The sequence below is a fragment of the Pongo pygmaeus genome, chromosome 19, assembly GCF_028885625.2.
Source record: "Pongo pygmaeus isolate AG05252 chromosome 19, NHGRI_mPonPyg2-v2.0_pri, whole genome shotgun sequence".
NCBI classification, from domain to species: Eukaryota; Metazoa; Chordata; class Mammalia; order Primates; family Hominidae; genus Pongo; species Pongo pygmaeus.
The window spans coordinates 8,242,100-8,264,234 of record NC_072392.2 but is presented as its reverse complement, the minus strand read 5'-3'; the positions used below and the strand labels follow the sequence as shown (position 1 = coordinate 8,264,234).

The 22,135-nt window shown below is 48.8% G+C and overlaps 3 protein-coding genes across 5 annotated transcripts in view; 2 read left to right on the top strand and 1 right to left on the bottom strand.

Moving 5' to 3' along the window:
* The first annotated feature begins 375 nt into the window (after positions 1 to 375).
* On the top strand, positions 376 to 7,289 carry RNF222 (ring finger protein 222). Of its 2 annotated transcripts, none has more exons than XM_054456790.2 (2): positions 376 to 520; positions 4,550 to 7,289. In XM_054456790.2, exon 2 carries the CDS (start codon positions 4,575 to 4,577, stop codon positions 5,235 to 5,237), a length of 663 nt encoding a protein of 220 aa, XP_054312765.1. In that variant the 5' UTR covers positions 376 to 520; positions 4,550 to 4,574; the 3' UTR covers positions 5,238 to 7,289. The 2 variants fall into 2 exon arrangements, with proteins under 2 accessions (XP_054312765.1, XP_054312766.1); XM_054456791.2 differs by lacking the exon at positions 376 to 520 and adding an exon at positions 3,853 to 3,921.
* A 7,419-nt stretch (positions 7,290 to 14,708) lies between these two features.
* RPL26 (ribosomal protein L26) lies at positions 14,709 to 21,936 on the top strand. Of its 2 annotated transcripts, none has more exons than XM_054456789.2 (4): positions 14,709 to 14,860; positions 15,675 to 15,847; positions 18,042 to 18,182; positions 21,767 to 21,936. In XM_054456789.2, the coding sequence occupies exons 2-4, from the start codon at positions 15,680 to 15,682 to the stop codon at positions 21,893 to 21,895; spliced, it is 438 nt and encodes a 145-aa protein (XP_054312764.1). In that variant the 5' UTR covers positions 14,709 to 14,860; positions 15,675 to 15,679; the 3' UTR covers positions 21,896 to 21,936. The 2 variants fall into 2 exon arrangements, with proteins under 2 accessions (XP_054312764.1, XP_054312763.1); XM_054456788.2 differs by having other exon boundaries at positions 14,760 to 14,845.
* The window catches only part of ODF4 (outer dense fiber of sperm tails 4), a 40,950-nt gene continuing 35,469 nt past the window's right edge, over positions 16,655 to 22,135 (bottom strand). Inside the window, exon 5 of the transcript XR_008494980.2 lies at positions 16,655 to 16,936. The gene's annotated coding sequence lies outside the window, so the exon portion shown is untranslated. The remainder of the gene's footprint in view (positions 16,937 to 22,135) is intronic.

Here is a 22,135-nt window from a genome sequence, read left to right as displayed (position 1 = left end):
GGCTGATTTACTACCGACCCCTTCACCCTGTGCATGGTATGAGGATAGGGGTGTCGGGGGAAGATGGGGATCACAGAAATGGGTCCAGGAGGGTGGGAAGGACAGTGTGGGTGACTTTCCTATTGATAGGGAGACCCATGCCTGGCGAGCCTCAGTCAAAGGGGTCCTGGGTCACTGCCTCCACTGTGAGACCCTCTGACTCTCCTGAGCACCCACCCCTGGGCTCCTCCTCAGACTGGGGGTTCCTCTCCTGGCATCCTCAGCAAGATCACCTGACTCCAGCAGCTGCCAACCCCCTGGGCAACGCCAAAGCCTCCTGGCCTCAAACGGGTTGGGCGACATTCACTTCCTCGCGCTGTCCTCCCGACCTGCTCTGTCATTAGGAATTGCCTCGGCGGCGGCGGTCACACTAACAGCAACAGGAGGAGATCGTGCTGCTGCTCAGCACCTCGGGGCGGCTCAGATCTGCTGGAGGCCCCAGGAGGGAAGGTGGATGCTGCTCTCTCCAGTCCCAGCCAAAGTGAGTCTAGGGGCCTGGCTGGGCGTGGGGAAGGAGCTTGGCAATGTTGGAAGGTTGCCAACATTGGAAGGATGCAGGAGAATGAGGGAAAGAGAAATTGAGAAAGAGAGAAGAGATACCTGTGGGTGAACAACTAGTCACAGTTAAAGCTATAGGACCTTGCACTGGGGCTCCAAGAGGGAATCCCAGGTGCCTGGAAGTGTCATTCTGTCCCACTGGCTTCTGTGCTGAGGTGGGGATGGAGGGTGTTTTCTCTGGGGTGGGGACACCTGCCCCCCTCACTCTGCCCCAGAGATGGGCTACTGCTGTGGGGGAGGCTCAGTACTGGGGCTTCCCGAGGTCAGCTCCCTTGGGCCAGCCATTGCCTTCCCCCTGCCTCCCAGGTGGCCAGAGGGGCATCCTTGTTTAGGGTGACTCTAAACCTAAAGAGGAAGGAAGTCTGGGTAGTCACTTTTCTAACAGTGTTATTTCTTCTATTCCTTTGACCAAAGTCTGAAGACAAAGTCTTAAGCTCTGAGCCTCAGTTCCCTTATCTGTGAAATGAAGATAATCCCTACCCCCCAGCCTTGTTGTCAGGATCAGATGAGGAAGGGATGCAAAATGCCAAGCGCATAGTTAGGATTCAATAAATGGTCGCTGTTGTAATTATTTATTATTAGCTCAACACTGGTCCCACTTCACCTAGGAATACCTTCCAGCCCTCCTCTCCTCTCAGTTTCCTAAGGCACCAGTAGGGATGCTTTGGCACTTACTGCATTGTTCTTGAACTCATTTGTGCTCAAACTAGAGTATGTTCCTTGCATTTCTTCTGTTGCCCTCTCCCTCACCACAGCACCCAAACAGAATCAGGCCATAAGAGGAACTCAAGGATGGAGAATGGAATGGGATTCAGAAAAGGAGAGAGGCAAAGAGGGAGGGGTCAGGGAAAGACTGAGAAAGGGAGGCAGGAAGTTGGGGAAGGAGGTAGCATTGTCCAGGTGTTGATGGTGTGGCTCTCCAGAAGCACGGGAAAGGGGAAGGATTGCCCAGAGAGGTCATCGTTGGGGCCTGGGATGTCTTCTGCACTCCCTGGGTCCTTTTTACTTTTCCTCTAACTCGGATGAAAAGTAGAGGCTCTCCTCCTCCTTCCCTGCTCGTCTCAAGGAGGATGGTACTTCCTAACTTGGCTAATACCTACTCACCCAATCTATCAGCTGATTCTAACAATGTTCTACCATCTACGGAATCTTCTCTGTCTCTGTTAACTCCCTCTCCGTCACCTTCACCAGTCACCTCAGGTGACTCGCTTCCCTCTCTCTAGACATGGATCTGCTCATCTCTGAAACTAGGAGCTTCAACTAAGTGATCTCTAAAGTCCTTTTTCCCTCTAGTATTCCTTATTTGCTCTTCTTGTCAGCCTTGATCTCTACTTCTCAGTTATCCAAACAACTTAAACCATTGATCATCAATCCTCCTTTCAAAAAAAATCTTTTTCAAGAAAACTTATAAATGTCCACTAGGCTCTAAAGTTTTATAAGAACTTCCTTGACCACCACTTATCCCCAATATGTAAGCTCAGTACCTAGCACATAGCAGGTGCTCAATAAATATGTGTTGAATAATTAGATAGATGGATGGATGGATAGAAGGACGGAACTCTTGCCATCATACACTTTGGGGAGTTATGAAATGCAGGGAAACATATTAATAGTTGATTGGCTTAAGAAAATCATGGCTATCCTGATTATAATGGCTGTTTGGTATAAACATTTGCAAATGTGTTATGAAATAACTATTAAGAAACATTGGAATAACCATTTAAATTATTATCCATCGCCCGTCACTTATCTTATCCATTGTCATCTTGTTCAGTTATTCTAATTTGAGGTGAGCTGCCCTCTGTCAAATGGGTACAATTTTTTAATCTTCCACATACTAAGGAACATTTGGGGATGAGAGGGAAGGAAAGGAAGGCAAATGCTGTGGCTGCCTCAAGAGCTGTGACGGGGTCTCCAAGTCCCCTTTGGGAGAAGAGGGGACAGGATGTGGTCTGTCTTAATAATGACAACTGCCATTTACTGAGCACTTACTCTGAGCCAGACTCTTCACTCACATTAGCTCACTTAATTCCCCCAACATCTCTCCAAGGAAGATGGTACCATTATTATCAATTTCATCTTATGGACAGGAAACTGAGACTCAGAGAGGTTAAATGACTTGGCTAAGCTTATACAGACAGTAATGGGTAGATCAAAGATTTGAACCCCCGTCCCCCATCCTGGGGGACACATTGACCACCTCAAAGACCAAAGCTGGAAACTCCCGAAGAAGTTTGGGGGCCTCCTCCAGGATCCCAAATTCCTTATCCCACCTCCAAATATTTTTGCTCTTTGACTATGGGACATTTTCAACTCGGCAAAATAGATTTGGAGCCAAGCCAAGAGAGGGAGGGATTCTGAAAGATTTGTGATCTTAACAGTTGTCCTTCCTACACATTGATTTTGCTCCCATTATGTCATCTCTCAGGTCTGGGGGCTGCCATGCAACTCTATTTTATCAGTGTGTCCAGGGGTCTTTTGTCTCTGTCATGGATGGAAGAAAGCAGCAATAACAAGGAATCATGGTTCTTTTTAAAGAAGCTGTTCTAGATAAGTTTAGGCTACACAGTTGTGACACTGGGAACTTTTCAGTGAGGACACTTGGACCTCACCACACACCCCAGTGGATGTTTCCTTTCAAAGCCATAGACTTGGGAAGCCATGTACTTAATCAAACAAATCTGCTCTCAGATTCTGTTTAAAACCCATCTTGTGGCTGGGCACGGTGGCTCGCATCTGTAATCCCAGCACTTTGGGAGGCCGAGGCGTGTGGATCACCGGAGGTCAGGAGTTCAAGACCAGCCTGGCAAACATGGTGAAACTCTGTCTCTACTAAAATTACAAAAATTAGCCAGGGGTGGTGGCACGCACCTATAATGCCAGCTATTTGGGAGGCTGAGACAGGAGAATCTCTTGAACCCAGGAGGTGGAGGTTGCAGTGAGCTGAGGTCGCGCCACTGCACTCCTGCCTGGGCGACAGAGCAAAACTCTCTCTCAAAAAAAAAAACAAAAAAAAAAAAAAAACCATCTTGTTACTTTATAGTGACTCCATAGCTTTGATTTCAAACAATATCATGCCACTTGATCACTCATTTACTTTCCTATCAGACTTGGCTCCCAGAGACTTCTGGGCATTTCCAAAATATCAGACATATTCTCAAAGGATGAAATTCTGTCTCCATCACAGTTAATCAGATGCTTCTCTCACTGCCTCAGGCAGCCCCATAAGAAGAATTTGGAAAATGACTGAGCTGTGGCAGGTGAGGGAATGAACCTAAAGCTCCCTGACGTGTCTATGTGGAGGGCCAGCAGGCATTTGAATGTGTAAGTTCTAAGCTTTGTTTTTTTAAACAGTCATTGCTTTATAGCCACACTTAGCATGGAGGAATGCAATCCAATGGCTGGAGGAAATCCAATGGACCTGCCAACCCCAGGTGAGGGCAGAGGTTGAGACTAGCATGGGCTTTCCTGGAAAATGGCCACTCTGGGTGCAGGCCCAAATTGGAGACTGGACTGGGGCTGTGCATGCATCTTCTTAGCCACCTGCTTCCCCTGGTAACAGGGATTTCCTTTCTTCACTTCCATCACTGAAGCAGGAAGAGGTGAGGCGGTGACCTCACCATGTGTGTACATGGTGATTGAGGTGAGACATCAGGAACTCCTCACACCTCCTCCTGGGGTCCAGTGTGACTGGGTTCTCTGGTTCTCTGTCTCCCGATTCTCACTTCCAGAAGCATCTGCTCCTCTCCTCCTAAGGGTCTTGGGCTCTAGATTTGAGTCAGGTGGGCCATACAGGAGGAGCAGCAGAAGAGCCAAGAGTAGGAGGAAGAGAGAGGAGGCGGAAGACAGGGAGAGGGGATAAGAGGCAGTGGAGGCAGAGGTGTAGGTGGGAGTTAGGACAGGGGAGGGCAAGAGGAAATGCCCCAATATTCACAACCCTTCCCGCCCACAGCTGAGCGTGCCATCTCCCAGTGGACATGTCAGAAGGGGAGAGCAAGGACAGCTCCGGCAGTGAGTGCCCCGTGTGCTACGAGAAGTTCCGGGACCTGGAGGGTGCCAGCCGGACACTGAGCTGTGGCCATGTGTTCTGCCATGACTGCCTGGTCAAGTACCTGCTGTCCACCCGCGTGGATGGGCAGGTCCAGAGGACCCTGGTCTGCCCCATCTGCCGCTACGTCACGTTCCTCAGCAAGAAGAGCTCCCGCTGGCCCTCCATGCTGGACAAGAGCTCCCAGACGTTGGCTGTGCCCGTGGGCCTGCCCTCCGTGCCCCCACTGGACAGCCTGGGCCACACAAACCCCCTGGCCGCCTCCTCGTCCGCCTGGAGGCCACCTCCGGGCCAGGCCAGGCCGCCAGGCAGCCCGGGCCAGAGCGCCCAGCTCCCCCTGGACCTGCTGCCCAGCCTGCCCCGGGAGTCGCAGATCTTCGTCATCAGCCGCCACGGGATGCCCCTGGGGGAGCAGGACAGCGTGCTGCCCCGCCGCAGCCTGGCAGAGCTCTCGGAGGCCTCCCCGGCGCCCCGCTCCGCCCGCGCCTTCTGCTGCCGATCGCGGGCCCTGCTGCTCATCACGCTCATCGCCGTGGTGGCCGTGGTGGCCGCCATCCTGCCCTGGGTGCTGCTGGTGAGGAAGCAGGCGTGAGCCGCACCTCAGGGAGGCCGCCGGGCTAGCCGTGGCCTGGGGTGGGACAGGAGGCCCCACGGCAGCCCTGGTGCCACCAAGCTCCGAGGGGCACGCGGGCAGGCAGAGGGGAGGACCTGGGCACAGAGAGGGCCTTGGGCTTCCCCGACCCCCGCAGGGGCTTCCGCTCCACGGAGAGGCTGGAGCTGACTCCATGCGCGGCGCGTTCCCCACGTGAATCCTCAGCAGATGAGTTCCCCCTCATCTAGGCTGGGAAGATGGGTGGGCACGGCCCTCCTGCAGGCTCACCAGCCCTGAGCGGCAGACCTTACCTGCCAGGTGACCTGCCCAAAGCCAGGTGGGCCCCTCCAGGGACAAGGAAGCCCTGTCGGCAGACGTCCTGCTGGGCTGGCCGATGGCAGGATCCTCCAGGCCAGAATTCCCACCCAGGATTTGTGGCTTGCCCTCTGGAACAGACAGAAGGAGCGCCTGAATCTCAGTACTCACCCCCGACCTCCACCACAGCATCCCATCCCCTAACCCTCCCTGTCCCCAACCTGCCAGCTTAGAAGGGCTTCCCTGAAGGAGAAGCTGATCTCAGAGGCTGCCCCAGAATTTCTGAGAGAATGAACAGAAACTGTTCTTCCTGGAGAGCTGAGGCCAGATCCAGAGACAGGAGTTTGTTGATAGAGGCCACCCTAGCAGAGTGCCCCAGGAACGGAGCCAGAGGTCTTCCTGAGCCCTCCAGGCCCAAGGAGGGTTCCAAACTTTGACTCCTGGGGTTCTCAAGGGTGGCAGGGAGTGGAGGGGAAGCCTGACAGGCAAGCCTTGAGTCAGCTGAGAACTATGTGAGCAAACGAACCCCTGGGGGCTCCCGCCTCCCTCCCAGCTAGTCCTCCTCCTCATGACCCAGCCACTCATTTAGAGGCCACACCAGCTGGGCCAGTTTCCTAGGTGGATTGCCAGGCTGGGCTGGGTGAGGAAGGGTGGAAGGAAAACAGCTGTGCTTGTCAGGGACGCCGCCATCTCAACTGAGGAATGCTGAGGCCCAGGTGCCCTCAGCTGCTCCTCAAGGTCTCTTTGCCTGGGGCCCCCACGTTGGACTGTGAAGAGCCTCAGGATGGGTCTAGCCTGAGTCATTCGGGGATAGCTATTGGCTGTTTACTGAGATCTGTAAGTCAACCAACACCTTTCAACGGAAAACAACAAAAACCTCCAGCAATTATCTCAAATAAGTGGTGGTCTGCACCCAGCTGTGCCCACAGCTGAGACCCCCCCACCAACCTCCCTCAACCTATACCCCTCTAGGCAATTTGCTGTCTGGGGGGGAAGAAATAGCAGTCTACGTTTTATCTAGTTCCTAAATGCCTGCAGTGGTGGTCATTTGGGGACCGCTGGGGAATTGGGCCCCATTACAGGGGATATTTGGGACATAGAGAGGGCTGCTTTAAAAGCAGTTGTGGGCTTCTCTTGCTCATTTCAAGATTACAGAAGTGGCCAGGCGCAGTGGCTCATGCCTGTAATCCCAGCACTTTGGGAGGCCGAGGTGGGTGGATCACAAGGTCAGGAGTTCGAGACCAGCCTGGCCAATATGGTGAAACCGCGTCTCTACTAAAAATACAAAAATTAGCCAGGCATGGTGGTGCGCGCCTGTAGTCCCAGCTACTTGGGAGAGGCAGAAGATTCACTTGAACCCGGGAGGCGGAGGTTGCAGTGAGCCGAAATCGCGCCACCGCACTCCAGCCTGGGTGACAGAGTGAGACTCCGTCTAAAAAAAAAAAAAAAATTACAGAAGAGCACAGGTGCTATTGGAGGGGAGGGATACAGATGGATTCCATGGGGAAAATATTTATTATAGGAATAAAAATAATGTTAAATTTGCAAAGACTCCAATGAGTCTCTTTTAACCTCAGCCAGGCTGTTTTAAACAGTGTCATGAATTTCTGGGAACCTGGTTCTAGTCTTTTCAGATTCTGTCATATTTGCCAAAAGTTTCTTTCAAAATACCCTCAGTGTTTTCGTATGTTCAATGGTGACCTGTAGCTGCAACTCCTTTTATTTTCAGAGAATGACAAAAGCTATTTTTAAAATAAAAGTATATATTTTCTCAAAGATTCCAGAGACTTTGCAATTTATGTGGGAAGCTCCGAGCCTGGACTTCAAGGACAATTCACTTTAGATGAAAAGGTTTGATGAGGTGTCTCACTCCTGTAATCCCAGCACTTTAGGAGGCTGAGGCAGGTGGATCACGAGGTCAGGAGTTTGAGGCCAGCCTGGCCAGTATGGTGAAACCCCATCTCTACTAAAAATACAAAAAATTAGCCGGGCATGGTGGCGCATGCCTGTAATCCCAGCTACTCAGGAGGCTGAGGCAGGAGAATCGCTTGAACCTGGGAGGCGAATGTTGCAGTGAGCCGAGATCATGCCACTGCACTCCAGCTGGGTGACACAGCGAGACTCCGTCTCAAAAAGAAAGAAAAGAAAAGAAAGAAAGGAAAAGAAAAAGTTTGAAACGCAAACACAAATGGCTGTTACACATCTATTCAACCACAGGTGCAAAAGAAATTAAAATTCTGCTGGCGTGCCATTTTTCACCTATGAGCTTGTCGAAACCTGGAAGCCTCATAACCCACTCTGCTACTGAAGCTGAGGGAGGCAGGAGAATGGTTAGTGGGAATGCGTATTATTAAAATCCCTATCAAGGGCAATGTGACATTATCTACCAAAATTTCTGCTTTGCTCCAGCAATTCCTGTTCTAGAAACATTCTACAGATATACTTGCATGTATGGGCAGCAGCATACATATGATGCTATATAATTGCAGCAGTGTTTATAAAAACAAAGGATTGGAAAAACCCTAAATGCTAATCAATAGGGTACTGGTTATCTATCTTAAGGTCCAGGGAATATCATGCAGCTGTAAAAGAAAAAAAAAAAAAAAAAAACAAGAAAGGACTCAATGAACTTATATGGAATGTCTCCAAGTTACAATGGAAAATGAGGAAAAGCAAGGTGTGGAACACTGGATACTGGATACTACAATTTGTATAGAAAGAGCAGGAAATAGGCCAGGCACAATGTCTCACGCCTGTAGTCCCAGCACTTTCGGAGGCCGAGGCGGACGGATCACCTGAGGTCAGGAGTTCGAGATCAGCCTGGCCAACATGGTGAAACCCCGTCTCTACTAAAAATACAAAAATTAGCCGGGCGTGGTGGTACGTGCCTGTAATCCCAGCTAATAGGGAGGCTGAGGCAGGAGAATTGCTTGAACCCAGGAGGCAGAAGTTGCAGTGAGCTGAGATCGCACCATTGCACTCCAGCCTGGGCGACAGAGCAAGACTCTGTCTCAAAAAAAAAGAAAAAGAAAGAAAGCAGGGGAATAAGAATTTACATTCCTGTTTGCTTACTTATGCATCAAAAAAGTGAGAATGCAGGGCACGGTGGTTCATGCCCAGCACTTTGGGAGGCCAAGGTGGGAGGATTGCTTGAGGCCAGGAGTTCAAGACCAGCCTGGGCAACATAGTGAGACCCTATCTCTATTTTTTTTAAAAAATTGTAATTACCTGGGTGTGGTGGCACACCTCTGTAGCCCCAGCTACTCAGGGGGTTGAGGTGGGAGGGTCCCTTGAGCCCAGGAGGCTGCAGTGAGCTATGATTGCACCAATGTACTCCAGCCTGAGCAACACAGTAAGACCTTGAAGGCAGAAAGAAAAGAAAGACAAGAAGGGCGGAAGGGAGGGAGGGAGGGAGGAAGGAAGGAAGGAAGGAAGGAAGGAAGGAAGGAAGGAAGTTAGTTGGGAAGATGTACAAAATACTAATAATTCTGACTAGCCATGGAAAGGAATGAGAAAATGATGGAATGGGAAGGGGAGTTCTCACTTAACCTTTTTTTTTTTTTTTGAGACGGAGTCTTGCTCTGTCGCCCAGGCTGGAGTGCAGTGGTGTGATCTCGGCTCACTGCAAGCTCCGCCTTCAGGGTTCACGCCATTCTCCTGCCTCAGCCTCCTGAGTGGCTGGGACTACAGGCACCCGCCACCAGGCCCAGCTAATTTTTTTGTATTTTTAGTAGAGACAGGATTTCACCGTGTTAGCCAGGATGGTCTTGATCTCCTGACCTTTTGATCCACCCGCCTTGACCTCCCAAAGTGTGGGATTACAGGTGTGAGCCACCGCACCTGGCCTCACTTTACCTTTTATACCTTTTGATGTTTGAACCAAGTAAATGTATCATTCAAAAACTGAATTGAAAAATTATTAGAAGCTAAAGGTATCTTCAGTGTACACGCCTGTTGCCAGGTAAGATTGCCCCAAGAATAGTCAATAGCTGCCAAACCACTTGTCCTGTGGTTTGAGAATGTCAACTACTGGCTTAGTGGGGCTGGTTTGTCTGGTTGGAGGTGTGACATCTTATGCTAACAAGCGCCCAAGGAGTAAGGTTTAAAAGTTTAATGTTCTCAGTGTTCCTGAGTTCCTGAGCATTTCTCTGGGCCCTGTCATTGAATGTGCTTATTTTGATTCCCCCTTCTCTTCTTTTCCTCTTTGTTTTCAAATAAAATCTTTTGTTTTAAGTAGCATCATGCAGTCAGGGCACTACAGGACAATACCATTACACAGACAGAGATAGATAGATCGATAGATACATACATACATACATACATGGTAGATAGATATACAGATAGATAGAGGGATGGATGCCTAGGGTTAAACTTAGTTGCTCTTCTCTTCCTCCCTTTGTCCAGAGGCACCCCAACCCCTGGAACACACACACACACACACACACACACACACGCACACAGCCACTTCCCATCATCATAATAAACTTTAACTGTAATACACACTTACACAGTCTGAGCCTACCAGTCAAGCTTAAGGATCCATAGCATTGCCAGCAGGGCCCTGATGAGGGTTGCCAGGATCCTGGGCAGGCATATTAGAGACCTCTGTGCCCCTCAGAAACAGTTCCATAACCTCTCCCCTCACTGAACCCTGTGTGACTCACAAGACCACTCAGCTGCTATCTCCTTTTGACCTCCTTGTCAGTATAAATGTCCTTTTTGGGTCCAGGTACAGTGGCTCATGCCTGTAATCCCAGCACTTCGGGAGGCCGAGGCAAGCAGATCATGATGTCAGGAGTTCGAGACTAGCCTGGCCAACATGGTGAAACCCCGTCTCTACTAAAAATACAAAAATTAGCCAGGCGTGGTGGCGTGCACCTGTAATCCCAGCTACTCGGGAGGCAGAGGCAGGAGGATCGCTTGAACCCGGGAGGTGGAGGTTACAATGAGCCGAGATTGTGCCACTACACTTCAACCTGGGCGACAGAGCGAGACTCCATCTCAAAAAAAAAAAAAGTCCTTTTTCAGGGACACACAATAAACAACTTTGCCTCACCCTTACAACTCCTCCTCCTACCGGGATAAATTAACTCCACAGCTCATTCTCAGCACAAACCACTTGCAGTTCCCAATACGCAGTGGGGTGCAGGCCTGGGCCTTTGCTTATGAGCCTCCCTCCGCCTGAAACACACTCCCCCCACCCCCAACCCCCACTCCACCCCATCTACCTGGAAAACTCCTACCTAGCTTTTCAGAAACTGTATAGTTCCAGGGTTACCTCTGAAGACGTGCCCACTTCCTTGCTCAAGGGAACTGCCGGCTCCTACGCCGCACCCCCATCCCCCACAAAGCATCCATTGGTGACACTTGATTATGCTTATCTGGTCACATCTGTCTCCTCCTTAACAAAGTGCTCCTTCAGGGGAGGCTAGATCTTATAGATCTTGGTATCTCCAGTGCCTGACACAGAATTTAGTAAACAGTAAGAGCTGGAGAAATATTTGGAGAATGAGTGAATGAATGAATAAACCTGACAGCTTGGTGTTTAGAAAAAAGTTGAGTCTAATCAACTCTGGGTGTGGAATGTAGCTATAATCCCTGCTTTGCTATGTCTGAAGGCTTCAAAATGATCCTCAAAGGACCTTTTTCAAATCCAGGAAGAGGAATGTGGGCAGCGAGGGGGAGAGAGAGGGCAGTCAGACTAGGCTGCAGAGTGAAGGCAAGGCACCCAACAGACACATGTTAAGAGAAACGGGGCCGGGCACGGTAGCTCACGCCTGTAATCCCAGCACTTTGGGACGCCGAGGCGGGCGGATCACGAGGTCAGGAGATCGAGACCATCCTGGCTAACACGGTGAAACCCCATCTCTACTAAAAATACAGAAAGAAATTAGCCGGGCGTGGTGGCAGGAGCCTGTAGTCCCAGCTACTCGGGAGGCTGAGGCAGAAGAATGGCATGAACCCGGAGGTGGAGCTTGCAGTGAGCCGAGATTGCGCCACTGCACTCCAGCCTGGGCGACAGAGCGAGACTCCGTCTCAAAAAAAAAAAAAGAGAGACAGAGAAAGGGACGGTCAGGCATGGTGGCTCACACCTGTAATCCCAGCAGTTTGGGAGGCCGAGGCGGGCAGATTACTTGAGGTCTGGAGCTCGAGACCATCCTGGCCAACGTGGTGAAACCCCATCTCTACTAAAAATTTAAAAATTAGCCAGCCGGGAGTAGTGTCTCATGCCTGTAATCTCAGCTACTCAGAAGGCTGAGGCAGGAGAATTGCTTGAACCCAGGAGGCAGAGGTTACAGTGAGCCGATATTGCGCCACTGTACTCCAGCCTGGGTGACACAACAAGACTCCGCCTCAAAAAAAAAAAAGAAACAGATAGGGACGTTCTAACTAGGCTGCTGGCCATTTGCATCTGTATGGACAATTTGTACCCTGCAAATTTTCACACTGTATCAAGTGTCATGCTGTATGGATGGTGGGCTGAAGGTTTAATTTTTTTTTTTTTTTTTTTTTTTGAGACAGAGTCTGTCTCTGTCTCCCAGGCTGAAGTGCAGTGGCATGATCTCCGCTCACTGCAAGCTCCGCCTCCCAGGTTCACGCCATTCTCCTGCCTCAGCCTCCCGAGTAGCTGGGATTACAGGTGTACACCGCCACGCCCGGCTAATTTTTGTTTTTTTAGTAGAGATGGGGTTTCGCCATGCTGGCCAGGCTGGTCTTAAACTTCTGGCCTTAACTTCTGACCTCAAGTCTGCCTGCCTCGGCCTCCCAAAGTGGTAGGATTACAGGCGTGAGCCACCATGCCCGGCCTGAAGGTTTCATTTTGAGACTCAGTATTGAACAGAGGGAGAAAGGAAGGAAGGCCTGGGAGGGTAGGGTGTCAGCAGAGGATGCGAGGGCTGAGGAAACAGAGAGGGCCTTGGTGGGAACAGAGGAAGACGATGGGGACACCCGAACGGGAAGGGAGTTGGGAAACTAGTAAGGACAGTAGGAAGAAAGAGAAGGAGTGACAATGTGAAGGCCAGAAAGGCAAGCCAGGAAGGAAGGCAGGCCCCTTCGGCAGCTCCCTAGGACTTCCAGACCCAAATGACACTCAGCTCAGCCCTAGAGCCCCTGGGCTCCCGTCTAAATGCCTGTCTTCAGCGGCAAGGACCTGGTTCCTGGAAAACACAAGTCACGCTGCTTCACACCACCAAGCCTTCCGTCAAGCAATTCCTACTGCCTTGTGGAGCGAATGTTAACATTCTTCCAATTCCAGTCAATGCTGACCTCACCCCAGAAGTCTTTCCTGACCCCAGAGCTCCCTTCTGCTCCCGAATCACAAAGATAGCAAAGGCAGCTGGCTCAGCGAGCACTTTTCCTGTCGTCTCGTGGCTGTTGATTCCCTTGTCTCTCTCTCCTTGTAGACAGTAAACTTCCTGCAGGCACAAACTTTGACCTATTTTGCATCGCCAGTGTCTAGTTTCAGGGCTGGCCCAGGAGAGATGCCTCGTAAATATTTGCTGAAAAGAGTCGCAGCAGAGGAATTCTTGCTGAATTTTTCAGTTATGAATAAAATCTAGGGCTACTTCCTTCACAGCATATTTAAGAACACAACTATTTTTAAATCATGAAAACGCATGTTCGTCGCTGACCATCCTGTGGGCAGTCCTGACTGTGAGGTTCCCACAAATTGGGGCCATATACAGTTCCCAGAAGAGGCCGGGGAGCCAGCTTGCACGGGTTCTGCTGTGACCTATGGGTCCTGTATAACCTTGCACCAAGTTCCTCTCATTTCTCTGTGACTGAGTTGCCCAATCTGTAAAATGGGGACAATAATACCAGCAACAACAGGGCCATTTTGTGGATTAAAAGAATTAATGATGTAAAGTGTAGAGAAGAGCGTCCCCACACTCAGAAGGCTCACTATGTCTTCGGTATTCTTGTGAAATGCGTGTCCTCTGTCACTGTGACACCCGTGTCATTCATTCAGAAGAAGCCGTTCAGCGCCGGTGCCTGCTGCACTGCCGCTGCCTCAGAAACCATTTGCAGGGGCCGGGCGCGGTGGCTCACGCCTGTAATCCCAGCAATTTGGGAGGCTGAGGCGGGCGGATTGCCTGAGGTCGGGAGTTCGAGACCAGCCTAGCCAACATGGTGAAACCTCGTCTCTACTAAAACTACAAAAATTAGCCAGGCGTGGTGGCGGGCGCCTGTAATCCCAGCTACTCAGGAGGCTGAGGCAGGAGAATCGTTTGAACCCGGGAGGCAGAGGTTGCAGTGAGTGGAGATCGTGCCAGTGCGCTCCAGCCTAAGCAACAAGAGCGAAACTGTCTCAAAAAGAAGAAAAAGACACACACACACGCAAAAAAAAAAAAAAAAAAAAAAAAAAAAAAGAAGAAGAAGAAGAAGAAAAGAAATAAACCATTTGCAGGGTGCGCACGGCTTCCGTCTGGTCCTGAACTGGACGCAAACAAGCCGAGCATTTAGAAACCCGCGCAGCTCCCCGCACCGAGAGGCTTCCTCTCGCCCGGCTCCTTCGAAGCGTGGTCTGGACCAGCACCTCCCACAGCACTGGGGGCGTCTTAGAAACGCGGCCTTGGACCTATTTCCGCGGGGGCAGGCGGCGATCGGTGGCCCCGGTCTTCGCAAGGCCCCTCACCACCCAGAATTGAATCTCTGGGGGGCCCGGTTTTCGGTCAGCAGACGCCCAGGTGCAGGGGGCGTGGCCGGCGTCGCGGTGGAGCTCGTTAAAGGACCGGCACGCTGGCCGTGCCCACGCCACGGGCGGGCGGGGACGGTGAGTGCAGGGACCCAGGCGACCGGCCGGCCGGCGTCCCCGCGCCTCCTGGCGGCCAGAAGCAGGGCCTGCCCTTCCCCGGCTAAGGGGTGCCGGCCCCCGGCTAAGGGGTGCCGGCCCCCGCCCCGGCCCCTGGGAGTGAAGGTACCAGGGTGTCTCCTGGGCGGTCTCCTGGGGCCGCTCGTTCCTTCATCACCCCCAGGGGCAGTTGGACCCTGAGCAGCCTTAGCCAATAGCCCGGGGACTACCCTTCCCAGGGGATTCAGCGGCAGCACCCGGGTCTCGGAAGGGAGACACTAGGACCTGGAGGAGGGGAGTTTTGCAATCCCTCGCAGTTCCCCTCCTAGCCAGTAGGTGACACTAGCCATAAATTTATTTCCCAGTTTACTCCTCTCGCTCAAACTCCGCGCCCCTCTCGCTCCGAGAGACATAGGTCTCGCGAGATCTTTGGTAAACTTACAGAACCGGAAGCAGCGTGTAGTTCTCTTCCCTTTTGCGGCCATCACCGAAGCGGGAGCGGGTGAGGATTCGGCGGGTAAGCCGGTGTAATCCGCAGCCATCCGTTCTTAGGCATGGTGGCTTCCGACCGCGGGGACCCGGAGAGTCTCCCGTCGGCCGAGTAGCAGCCAGGAAGGAGAGGCTGGCATGGTTTTTTACCTGTTGCTCTCTTAAATCAAGGGCCGCCGGGCCGGAGAGGGATGGAGGGACCGGGGATTTGGGGACTCGAAAACGAGCTGAGGAAAGGGAGCCTGTGGAAATAGACTGGAGTCTGGGTAGTGTCGTTTCCTAGAGAATGGTCTCGAAGTAACTTCTCGGTAAAGTCTTCAGGGAACTTCCAGACCACACTTGCCCACTGGGAGGCTTTTAGGACCCGAGACGTGTGCAGGCTTTTCCAGGTTCGGGATGGTGGGCCTTATTCATTTTGGAGGGGCTATATGTATTCATTCTTAAGCCCGTAGAAGATGAACGTTGATTGTACCTTCTAAAACGTGAGGTTATAGTTAAGAGAATTGCGTTGTCGGTCTGCTCAGCAGAGATGTAACTCCAGTCTTGATTCCCTCAGGCACTACTTGAGGACTTGGGAGAGTGTAACTAAAAGGTCTTATAACTAGGACAAGTGTTTTTGATGCAAAAGTCTTTAGTCCGTAAACATACGGAAAACACCCGAATAAAACAAAAAATAAAAAGTTTCGAGCTTCGGTTGATAGGCCCTTCCGATCAAACAGGTTTTGTTGAAGTTGCACAACATGCCTATGATCATTCTAGACTATCAAGATAAAATCATTGCGGTTGTTTGGAAGCTGAATGAGATTTTGGTCATTTAAGAGTCTTTTTAACTTTTTGTTTAGCCAAAATGAAGTTTAATCCCTTTGTGACTTCCGACCGGAGCAAGAATCGCAAAAGGCATTTCAATGCACCTTCCCACATTCGAAGGAAGATTATGTCTTCTCCTCTTTCCAAAGAGCTGAGACAGAAATACAATGTGCGATCCATGCCCATCCGAAAGGATGATGAAGTTCAGGTATGTATCCCTACTTGTTCTCGTTGTCTTGATGGATATTTTACGCACTCAGCGTAGAAGAGGGATTGCACTCCTGAGAAAGATGCTTCTGAGACTCTTGCTCCCAAAGAGTGGCAAGATGAGTTGAGCCAGGGACCAAAAAACAGTAAGTATGCTGCTTTTCAGTTTTTAATTGTATTATTTGGTGAAAATCAATTTTCTTTCTTTTTTGAGACGAAGTCTCGCTCTTGTCCCCCAGGCTGGAGTGCAATGGTGCGATCTCAGCTCACTGCAACCTTCGCCTCCCGGGTTCAAGCGATTCTCCTGCCTTAGCCTCCCAAGTGGCTGGGATTACAGGTGCCCGCCACCACGGCTCGGCTAATTTTTGTGTTTTTAGTAGAGGCGGGGTTTCACCATGTTGGGCAGGCTGGTCTCGAACTCCTGACGTCAGGTGATCCGCCCGCCTCAGCCTCCCAAAGTGATGGGATTACAGGCGCGAGCCACCGCCCCCGGCTGAGACGGGGTCTCTTACCCAGACTGGAGTGCAGTTGCGTGGTTATGGCTCTTCTGGGCTCAAGTGATGCTCCCATGTGGGACCTTTTTTTGTTTTTGTAGAGAGGGGTCTCACTTTACTGCCCAGGTTGGTCTCCAACTCCTGGGGATCCTGCCCGAAAATCAGTTTCCTCAAACGTCACATGATGTGACCATAATTAGGTGACATAATGAGAACATTGCTTTGGGATTATCCTTTTATCAATATATTGTGACTACCCAACAGGCTCATTTTGCCTGCTGTCCAGATAGAGCCGATTTATCTAGACAGGAATTGCAATAGAGAAAGAGTTTAATTCATGCAGAGCCGGAACGGGAGACCAGAGTTCATTACTCGAATCATTCTCCCGGAAAATTTAGGGACAGGAGTTTTTTTAAGAACAATTTGGCAGGTAGGGGGCCAGGGAGTGGGGCGTGTTGATAGGTCGTATCAGAGATGAAGGCATAGGGAGTTGAAGCTGTCCTCTTGCTCTGAGTTGGTTCCTGGATGGGGGCCACAAGATCAGATGAGCCAGTTTATTGATCTGGGTGGCACCAGCGGATCCATCAGTGCAGGGTCTGGAAAAAAAATCACACAAATCTTAGACTTTATAGTGTGTTATCCCTAGGAGCAATTGGGGAAGCCTCTAGCTGCCTAAACTGTAATTTCTAGTCTTGCAGCTAATTTGTTAGCCTACAAAGGCAGTCTGGTACCCAGGCAAGAAGGGGGTTTGTTTCAGGAAAGGACTGTTAGTGTCTTTGTTTCAAAGTTAAACTGTAGACTAAGTTCCTCCCAAAGTTAGTTTGATCTATGCCCAGGAATGAACAAGAACATCTTGGAGGTTAGAAGCAAGGTGGGAGTTATGTCAGATCTCTTTAACTGCTGTAATTTTCTCACTGTTGCAATTTTTGCAAACGAGGTTTCAATGTTTGGTCATTGAAGAGGCAGTTGAGGACCAGTAAACAGAATTGCTCCCAATCTAGATTCAGGAGCTGTAACTGAAGCATAGTCACGTTATCGTTTGTGCTTACAGGTAAATAATTTGTTGGATCTATTTAGGTGAAGGTGTCTATAAATGACCCTCAGGTGCAATCTGTAGTGCAGCTAGTGATTAAAGAATTCAGGCAGTCTCTAAAGCCATTTACATACACATCATCAATATTTTTTCATGCCTATTTCAAAAAGATGAAATGGGTTCCCAAATAAGCAGTGTGGGCTGAGAACAGCCATTGGTCCCTGCTGCAGTAGTGCTAAACTTGCCAGTAGACCTTGAAAACAGTCATCTCTGTTTTCAATACATACCAATGCAAGGAAGTCACAAACTGGGAAGAAGAATCTGTTCAGAAACACTTGTCCTCACAAACTGAGGACCACTGGGATTCCTGTCCGTTAACCTTTGGGAAAGAATTGGTTTGTTCCGTTAAGCGTTTGTTGCTGCCCTCTGACTAGCACTAGGTTGGACACATTAATGGGTTCAGATTTAAATACTCTTCGTCTGTTGCTGCTTTTGAGATGGAGTAACAGATTCCTTGTTGTCAACTTCTTACAGGTTGCCGAAGTGGGCTCTTTTTTTTAACTTTTTAATATAATGATAGGGTGAATGGTGTATGCATGAGTTTGTTTACTTGATTTACAAGGTTAATCTTTTATTCAATTATTTGTTACTTTTGAATTTGCTCTTAGGTTGTACGTGGACACTATAAAGGTCAGCAAATTGGCAAAGTAGTCCAGGTTTACAGGAAGAAATATGTTATCTACATTGAACGGGTGCAGCGGGAAAAGGCTAATGGCACAACTGTCCACGTAGGCATTCACCCCAGCAAGGTAGGTGTTTTTGAGAATGCTTAAGAGAAGGAAATTATGGCAATTATTGTTGACATGTGATTATTTACAGAGCAAGCCCATAGAAATAGTCCTTGATTTTACATGTGCTGGCAAAAAACATATTTTAAAGTAAATACTACTGCACTTGTATTGAAAATTCTAATACCATTTAAAATGTTTCTGACATCAAAGTGTCTTTAATGGTCATTATGTTTCTCTTAGTTTGTTTGTTTTTGAAACATTCTTGCTCTGTCACCCAGGCCGGAGTGCAGTGGCACAGTCTCGGCTCACTGCAGCCTCTGCCTCCCAAGTGCAAGTGATTCTCCCGCCTCAGCCTCCTGAGTGTAGCTGTGACTACATGCGTGCACCACTACACCCAGCTAATTTTTGTACTTTTTAGTACAAAATTTCACCATGTTGGCCAGGCTGGTCTTGAACTCCTGACCTCAGGTGATTTGCCTGCCTCAGCCTCCTAAAGTGCTGAGATTACAGGCATGAGCCACCATGCCCGTCCCATTATGTATATTAAATGTGCTTTTTCTTCAAAAGCTATTAGTAAGCTGATTAACAATCAATAATTCATAGATCTTAAAATTTGGGAAGTAGGTTTTTGTAAGATGAAATGGCACTTTGGCCCTGGTTTTTGTTTTTGTTTTTGTTTTTTTGTTTTTTTGTTTTGAGATGGAGTCTTGTTCTGTTGCCCAGACTGGAGTGCAGGTGCGATCTCAGCTCGCTGCAAGCTCCACCTCCCGGGTTCACGCCACTCTCCTGCCTCAGCTTCCCCAGTAGCTGGGACTACAGGTACCCGCCACCACGCCCAGCTAATTTTTTGTGTTTGTTAGTAGAGACGGGGTGTCACCATATTGGCCAGGATGGTCTCGATCTCCTGACCTCGTGATCTGCCCGCCTCTGCCTCCCAAAGTTCTGGGATTACAGGTGTGAGCCACTGCACCCGGCCAATAAATGTGATTTTTAAACCTCAGAGAAGTCAAAAGGCTGGTATAGTAAAACACCTGTATATTTCTGACCTAGAATTCTCTATTAAAATTTCGTCATGTGTTCTTTATCGATTTTCTCCACCCCTAGTGAATTTACTTAAAAAAGATCATGACACTTCACCTGTAATTACTTCAGTGTGTATTTCTTAAGAGTAAGGACTTTCCCATTCCTTAACCTACTCCAGTCATTTTTCCTACTCCAGTCAACTCATCACCAGATAAGTTGTTTCAAAAGGTCACCAATTTGGTAGCAGATTCTTAGTCTTTTTGTACTGTACATGTTAGTGCGGCATGTGACGGTCGATCTTTGAGTAACTCAGTAATCATCTTCATGTCTCATTCCAGTCTTAGGACTCTCCTCTTCCCCTAAACTCTATACTCAGTATCCAATTGGCAATTGCGCAGTTCAACTTAGATATCTAATTAGTATCCCAAATTTGGCATGTTCAAACCGTCATAGTATATGGCAGCTCTCTATCTTCCTAATTGCTCAGGCCAAAATGTCATTTAAAAATTTAATACGGGCTCTTGCAGTGTTACCCAGGTGCTGGTCTCGAACTCCTAGCCAGAAGCTATCTTCCCACCTAGGCCTCCCAAAGTGTTTGGATTATAGTCGTGAGCTGCCTTTTCCAACCAAAAATGTCATTTTGACTGATGTATTATATACCCCACATCAGTTTATGAGATCTGTGGGCTGCTGTCTCATTATAACACCTAGAATTCTGTCTGCTCTTTCCCATCACATTGGCTTGTGAGACCTTAACTGATCTGGCTGGGCACAGTGGCTGACGCCTGTAATCCCAACACTTTGGGAGGCCGAGGCAGGCAGATCACCTGAGGTCAGGAGTTCAAGACCAGCCTGGCCAACTGGTGAACCCCATCTCTACTAAAAATACAAAAAAAATAGCCAGGCAGGGTGGCACGCGCCTGTAATCCCAGCTACTTGGGAGGCTGAGGCAGGAGAATTGCTTGCACCCTGGAGGCGGAGGTTGCAGTGAGCCGAGATCGCACCATTGCACTCCAGCCTAGGCAACAAGTGAAGACGCCATCTCAAAAAAAAAAAAAAAAAGACCTTAACTGATCTTCCCTTACTTCTGACATCTTTTTCCATTCTATATGTTCTAGTCTGCTTGCCTCCTAGCAACTTGGTAGAATTATAAATTCTAAGAGCACAGGCCTATTGAGGCAAAATTAGGGCTTATGACCCAGGTGTATGTTTTGATAAGCCCTCCAGTTGATTCTTACTCAAGTTTGAGAAACTTGAGTAAGTTTTACCAACCTATGAAACTTGATAATCTCCTGCCTTTGAACCTTTCAACTTGCTGTTCTCTTCCAGATACCTGTGCATAGATAGATTGCTCACCACTTTAGGTCTCTGTTCAAATGTAGGGCTTTGCTTGATCACTCTGGAAAGCCCCTCGGCCTCCTCATACTTGCCTTCTTTCTCTATCAAAGTGATGTAGATTCACTTGTAAATGTTTTCGGGCTCCCTATACTAGAATATGAGTTCAGTGACTGGAGATTTTTGTTTGGTCTGCATGCTGTATTTCTAGCACCTCTTTTCACCCTTTCCTTGCATTCATAAGACGAAAGTTTATCATAATTTGGATGTCTTTTAGGATTGGAACTGTTGGAGTAAGATCTGTATTGTCATCTTCTCACTAAAGATTTTGCAGGTGGAATTATGTGTGGATGCTACCTTTAATTTCTACCATTAAAATTCTGAAGTTACTTTATTATTTTTCTGTTTGGGGGTGGGGTTTTTTTTCTTTGTTTGTTTTGTTTTAGACAGAGTTTTGCTCTTGTCGCCCAGCCTGGAAATGCAATGGTGCGATCTCGGCTCACTGCAACCTCTGTTTCCCGGGTTCAAGCGATTCTCCTGCAGTAGCCTCTTGAGTAGGCATTCACCACCACACCCTGCTATTTTGTTATTTGTTTGTTTTTTGAGATGGAGTCTTGCTTGATCGCCCAGGCTGGAGTGCAGTGGCACGATCTCAGCTCACTGCAGCCTCCGCCCCCCAGGGTTCCAGAGATTCTCCTGCCTCAGCCTCCCAGGTAGCTGGGATTACAGGCATGTGCCACCATGCCCAGCTAATTTTTGTATTTTTAGTAGAGAAGGGGTTTCACCGTGTTGGCCAGACTGGTCTCAAACTCCTGACCTCAGGTGATCCGCCTGCCTCTGCCTCCCAAAGTGCTGGGATTGGGGGCATGAACCACCGCACCCAGCCTGAAGTTACTTTGGAAACAAATATATTTGTATATGACAGCTTGTAAAACTGTAGTGAGAAGAGCAGAATCATATATTTCTCGTTGAAAAAGAAACAAATCTTATAATGAAGCACAGAAGAGGCTTTAAGAATTACTGATACCATCTTGCCTTTTCTCCTTTGTTGGTAGGAAATTAGCAAATAAGCCAGGTTTGATGGCTAAAGAGTGATTTCTGGAGTTTTTTAAAAGTTAAATAATCTTTTCTTTTTAGGCATCCACCTACCCCAGGTTTGGGAAATGGTATTGAATGTTCGGCTTTCCCTTGTGTTTTAGTGATTATTTAAAGCTTGGGAGTGTTTTTTTCTTATTTTTCTGCAGGTGGTTATCACTAGGCTAAAACTGGACAAAGACCGCAAAAAGATCCTTGAACGGAAAGCCAAATCTCGCCAAGTAGGAAAGGAAAAGGGCAAATACAAGGAAGAAACAATTGAGAAGATGCAGGAATAAAGTAATCTTATATACAAGCTTTGATTAAAACTTGAAACAAAGAGCCTGTGTTTTGTGTGTGGTGATTTAGGACACTCCCTAGTTTTCAGTGTATCAGTCTCTTACCTCTGATTTGTTGGTCTAAAATTTTTCTGAAATCAGGACTGATGAGATTTTTTTTTTATAGTGGGCAGCAGCATTTGAGGGTATATCAGAAGCTGGAGGGGTGTCATTGAGACGGCCTATAAGAAAAGCTAGTTG

Coding starts and splice junctions, on each gene's coding strand:
- RNF222 (XM_054456790.2), top strand. CDS start 4,575: ATGTCAGAAGGGGAGAGCAAGGACAGCTCCGGCAGTGAGTGCCCCGTG.
- RPL26 (XM_054456789.2), top strand. CDS start 15,680: ATGAAGTTTAATCCCTTTGTGACTTCCGACCGGAGCAAGAATCGCAAA. Junction 15,848..18,041: donor GAAAGGATGATGAAGTTCAG/GTATGTATCCCT, acceptor ATTTGCTCTTAG/GTTGTACGTGGACACTATAA. Junction 18,183..21,766: donor TAGGCATTCACCCCAGCAAG/GTAGGTGTTTTT, acceptor ATTTTTCTGCAG/GTGGTTATCACTAGGCTAAA.